At 41.9% G+C, this 5,746-nt stretch overlaps 1 protein-coding gene across 2 annotated transcripts; it reads right to left on the reverse strand.

Moving 5' to 3' along the window:
* Window positions 1–783: 783 nt before the first annotated feature.
* dmrt2b (doublesex and mab-3 related transcription factor 2b) lies at window positions 784–4,915 on the reverse strand. Of its 2 annotated transcripts, none has more exons than XM_006804007.3 (3): window positions 4,035–4,915; window positions 2,816–2,918; window positions 784–2,012 (listed from the first exon to the last, which is right to left on the reverse strand). In XM_006804007.3, exons 1-3 carry the CDS (start codon window positions 4,389–4,391, stop codon window positions 1,162–1,164), a joined length of 1,311 nt encoding a protein of 436 aa, XP_006804070.2. In that variant the 5' UTR covers window positions 4,392–4,915; the 3' UTR covers window positions 784–1,161. The 2 variants fall into 2 exon arrangements, with proteins under 2 accessions (XP_006804070.2, XP_035769383.2); XM_035913490.2 differs by having other exon boundaries at window positions 4,014–4,915.
* Window positions 4,916–5,746: the final 831 nt, after the last annotated feature.

A 5,746-nucleotide genomic window follows, 5' to 3' on the forward strand; every position in this document is an offset into this window, starting at 1 on the left:
GGTAGACTCTCGCAAACAAAGCCTCTGCGCTATCACCTCTGTGTTGACGCCACAAGGTCCCGAGTTGTCAAAAGTATCTGACCTCCATCTCTGCGAGATTACAGAGCAGAACAAAAAAAAAAAAAAACTGGATAAGAGAAAGAAGTAAAAACCGGATATAGATCAAATGCGTGTTCAAACAAACTCGGCTGGCGTCAGGCTCAGCATACAATAAAGAACAATGTCGCCTAGGCAACACTGGCAGCCTCCCAGTCAACCTTTTGGTGAGCATTTCCCATATCCCCTCAGTCTGCTGGTGTGATGAAATGATACTGTGTGAAATATTGAACCGCGTGCTGTGTGATCAATATTTATACAGTCATAATGTCAGAATGGCAACATGTATTCCATCTGAAGAACTGCAAAGCTTATCAAATGCTGATAAATATTTAAAGCACATTGCATTTATTCTTTGGTGGAAAAAAAAGGAGTAGATAAATGTTAAGCTGTTTATGAAAGTCTTTGTGCTTTAACTGTCTCCTTTCTTTGTCATTTTTAGGTGTGAGCTATTTCTGAGCAGCAGCACCTTGTTTAGACCCTAAACAGCCCTGTGAGAGCACCACAGAAATCAGCCAGGGACATCTGCACTGCAAGTTAAAAATCAGAGCATCGAGTAAGGAATGGGCACAAGTTCAACAAGCACTTGACTTTTTCATTGGCTTTGTTTTATGTCTGTGTTGTGTATTTCTTCTGAGGATAAAGACTATAAAGCGTGACTGATGAAAGAGAGTCCAGACAGAGTGGTTCAGTAGATTTTTATGGCACTACTGACATGGGATGATAAAAAAAGAAAACACTTTTTCAAAGTATGCATGTTGCAAGATGTGATTAGCCCAGAATGGAAATACAAATATGGTATTGTAGCACATATACATATCTTTTAGCGTTAATTTTTTCAATAGATAAAATATAGTAAAATAACTTTTCATGGAAATAAAAAACACAAACACTGTGATTTTACTCTATAGAAATAGTTTTTAAAAAAATCTCTCACTTTTGGCACTTTACAGAATAGCGTTTCCAAACCTGTACCATAAAATCAGTTTTTGCAATTATATTCAGACAGTTCAGGTTGGGTTGTGCATAATAAAGTATGCACTATACTCTGCTTGCAGTTGTCTGTCAGGCCCTCAGCAAAGCCTCTACAGAAAAAGGTAATGGCCTCACAGCCGGAGTCCTGATTGAGCTGCCGTGAGGGCTCTTAACAGAGTCGGCATGAGGAGCTGCCTGGGCGGCAGGAGTGTCTGAGCTCCAGCTCTTAGCTGTCAAAGGTCTGGGATCAAAAGTCCTGCTGGGTGCGCTGATGTCTGGCTGACCCAGGACACCCTGATCTGATGCAGAAATAGCAAGTGTGACTGTTGAAGAGCCATTTGAGTCCATTATTTCTGCTTGTTTTGAAGGGGATTTGACAGGAATAGCACATGACATAGCCTTGCCATCATTTCGGAGTCTTTGTGTGGATGTCGAAGGAATGACCTCTGCTTGTTTTGTCTTCTCGCTGTCTTTCCATCCATTCTGCACCTCCTTCTCCTGTCTGCTTTGCTGGGAGCTCTGACATAACAAGAAGTCATTATAGTCATTTCCTGTGGAGTACCTGCTCTTCAGGGGAAAGAACTGATAAAGCTGGAAGTCACACTCATAAAAGGGCTTGTATTTGCACAGGGGCACATAGCTAGATTGCCCTTCAGTTGTGGGATCCTTGCTGGGTGGGCAGCGGTGGAGACCAGGGGAGATGGGCAAGGGTGGAGGGTGAAGCATAGGAAGGAGGGCCGAGGGGGGGAAAAGGTCATTCTGCAGCTCCCTCTGTCTCAGTTCATGCTCCAGCATCACATTTTCCAGCTCTTTGTCTGCAAACGCTCGTCTCTTCCTCATCCGGGCGCTGATGGAGGGGCACGTAAAGTGTGTTTGGTCACGTTGCGTCTGCTTCGACCAGCAGGGGGTGTCGACCTCTGGAGGCACAGCAGGTTTGATTCCTGAACGTGGGAGCAAAGCCACATATTGCTATTACACATTTGTTTATGCAGTCAATTTATGGATAATGATATTGTTCCGACCAATTAATTGCTGTGTTTATGTCTGAGCACTTTGTTGTTTATTATTTTAATAATGCAGTTGGTTAGCCGCGTCACTGTTGCTTTACTGAGAGCGCAGGGAAGACAGAGAGGGCTATAAAGAAGACAAAGCCTCCAGCAGGTCTTGACTGCAAGCCAGCAGGTAATAATGCACACAGTGTATTACAATAATGGCCTGTTGTTATGAAATAGTGAAGTCTCAATGATGGGGGGTTTGTTTGGATAAATGAAGTGTGTCTAGCCAAACTAAGAAGGAATACCCATGGCACACTGACTACAAAAAGACCTGCAAATGCTAATGCAATTACACGTTTCTACACAGGGGCTGCAAATGTCACTGAGAAGGTCACTGTCACCATTTGGGGACAAATATACATTTATTGGGGGGGGAAAGCTGTTTCCCACAATGCCAGTTAGAGTTAAAATTGAGTTTCTACTGGAGGAAACCTACAGGGAAACTACGTCTGCACAATTTTATTTCTCTTCCAGCTTTGACAGAAGGTTCAAAAGCTTTACCATGTCAGCACGGAGCAGGTGAATGATGATATGCTCCATGGAAAGCTTAATTTATGATGTTGCATGAACCTAAATACCATTTAATCAAAAGCAGAAGTTGTCTACACGTAAAGATTCATTCATGTACAGAACATGAAAATCTAGGAATAAAGCAAGACGCGATAAAGGAGACGCTAATTAAACTTCACCCTGCAGGATGCTCTTGGCCACGATGCTCGACTCGGCCGCTCTGGTGTAACACTGATATGCCGTTCTGCGCAATGGAGCTGCACACCTGACCCCCTTCTTGCCCTGAGAGAAACATATGAACTGGAATAAGACATTTGGACATAATTATCTTACAGTCAGACGTTCACAAGGTAATTAAAGGAAAATAGTACATGATGTAAGAGGCAAGGAAAATCTCTAGGATTAAAACTAAAGACAGAGAGAATTTGCCCTTTTATCTCCAGCATTACTGCTATTACTAGGATTGCTAACTATGTGGAATATGCTATTTTGCGCAGAGAAGCACCCAAGTACCCAGTTGTATCTATAGCTGCTATTTATAAAATCCATTATTATACCATATGTATATAATTAGTTTAAACTGATTTTTTTTTTTTTTTTTTTAAAAAGGAGGATTTAGAATTTTGTCTGCAGTAATAAAATCAATGTAATTTTTCCTATAAATGCCAAATTAGCAAAGTAAGGCACTCATTATTCTAAGGGATGTTATTATTATTATCATTATATTACCTCATTTGCTTCTTTTCATTTCTGCACTTTTCTTTTTATTTGTGATATAACCCACTGAGCTGGTTTCTTATATTTCTTTTCTGTCATCCTAATGAGCACTTGACGCTCTCTCTTTAAAGCTCAAACCACTCATTCAAAATAGAAACAAAACAGGGCTTAAATGTTTAAAATTTGAGCATATAAATGCTGTTACGTGAAAACAATGTAAGTATTTAAAATATAAAAGATATTGTTCTGCACGTTCATCGAGATTTTAAAAAGTTGTCCCTTGCTCGAGATATAATTATTGTATCGACTGAAAAAGTAAACAGTAGTGCTATCTCTACAACACAGACTGTGAACTGTTTTTTTCTAATAAAATGTATTATATGCCCTTTGTGTTTCTATAGAAACAGATACAGGGACGCATTTCCAAAGGTGATATTAAAACGTGTTGTCGCCCTCACTGCCTCATGCTCATCCTCAGCTTTTCTAGTCCAGACGATCAGAATCAACTTTTGGGGAGCTTTCCTACTGATTTGCCCTTTCATCAACCATACACTGTGCGTACTTGCTCCATAATAATCATCTACAGGATGCCATGGATACGTTTTTGTTTGTTTGTTTTATTTGTTTTTGGTTGCCCCCTATCTTTCTTCTTTCACTGACCTGCCCCTGTGCTCGTCTCACCTCCGCAGCCTGCTGCCGTCTGAGAGCGACCTGCGCCGCCATGACGCGCTGGCGCTCCACCACCAGCAGGCAGCAGGCACAGCGGCAGTCCCTCCAGCGGCAAAAGCGTTTGTGGCCTTTCAGACAAGAAACGACGCCGTGGTTTCGACAGCGGGCGCATTTTGGACTGCGAGTCATCTTGCGTGGTTTCATCTGGGGCTGCTGCTGCTGTCCCTCCGGGAACAGAACCACTTTATTTTCTCCTCCGTCCCGGGGACATCCGTCAGGACTTGTCACATCAAAAAGTTCTTCAGATTTTAGTTCCTCGAGTTTTACTGTGGTCTCCGGCTGCAGGCCTCCTCCCAGCTGAGCGGACATCTATGACTAATGCTGAGGGAATTCCGCTGAGAATTTGCTTTCCTGGTGCTTGACTGAGTTAACCTTTACGCAAATGGTTAAACAGGATTCTCGAGGCACAATACAATGCAGCTCAGTTTCAACAGGAGGGTGTTTAAATAGAAATTTTCCAATATATATGTAACAATTCAATCAGGAGAATTACACGTAAACAGAAACAGAACAGCTCCTTCCTAAATGAGCAAACAAAAAAGAGAGAGAGAAAAAAAAACAAAAAACGAGGCCCCTGGTTTGGAGTGGCTGTGCGCAAAGCTTTACAGAAAACTCATTCCTACAGCACCAAGGCATGTGCCGAGGAGTCCTGTACCAACCCTACTACTACTGCCGCATGACACTGTTTTCGGGGTGGAAACTTTACAGCCTACCGCCAGACGTTTGAAATGTTAAGCCTTTGCTCAGCTGCTCTCTGACGCCGTTTCCAAGAAGAAGCAGATAGGAGACCGGGCCACAATGCCGAGCTCCTGGCGCGGGACTCATCCACAAAGATTTCGGGGAAGCCCAATCTACAGCAAAAGCGTTTCCCTCTCCCTATAAACGCCTATACCTGCCCTGCCCTGCCCACCTTCCAAGCTGTTCTCATCTTTCAGGAGAGAGATTTTGGCAACTTGCCTGACCATCTTGAGCATCTTGCCGCTCGGCGCAAGATCTCAGTTTATGTCCGGAAAATATGTTTTTTAGCATAAATGTCCGACGCCGTTCATTAGTAAATTTTAACATATAGGTGGGTTAGGTGGTGGATTTAATATAAAATATACAATAAGGTCACGTGCAGTTAGTGGTGCATGTGGAAGCTGTTATGTTTCACCAGACTTCTACAATATGGGCTAATTGCGCACGCGCCTCCGGGAGAGTAGGCTGAGGGAGTGAAACAAGAAGAATGACATTTTCATATTACCAAGGAGTCATCTTCATATTCACATTTATTCATAAAAATAATTCAATGATTTAATGGTTCTCTTGATGTTAGGCTCGTTTACCATTTCTGACTCTAAATCAGAATAATCTAAAATTTAAAAAAATTAAATGCAAAAATATTCCTTCTCAGTAAGGGTTGAGTAAATGTGTACATAAGTGTTTTAACATTGGTTTAACGAGGGGAAATTAATCTCATTGTCATAATTTTTGAGAATTAATAGGGTTTCGTATATTTTATTGTGATGTCAACATCAGTAAATGCTGTTGCATTTGCCAATGAGTTGTCACGAATAGTGAATGTTTTTGCAGATTTAAATGAAAGCTGGTGCGCCTCCTTCCTCTGATTTAGCGCTCAGTTTGAAAAGAGCTCCTTGTCTGCATGGGTACCACACACTCTGCTA

This window comes from Neolamprologus brichardi, chromosome 17 (assembly GCF_056152115.1).
Source record: "Neolamprologus brichardi isolate AB-2024 chromosome 17, ASM5615211v1, whole genome shotgun sequence".
Taxonomy (NCBI): domain Eukaryota; kingdom Metazoa; phylum Chordata; class Actinopteri; order Cichliformes; family Cichlidae; genus Neolamprologus; species Neolamprologus brichardi.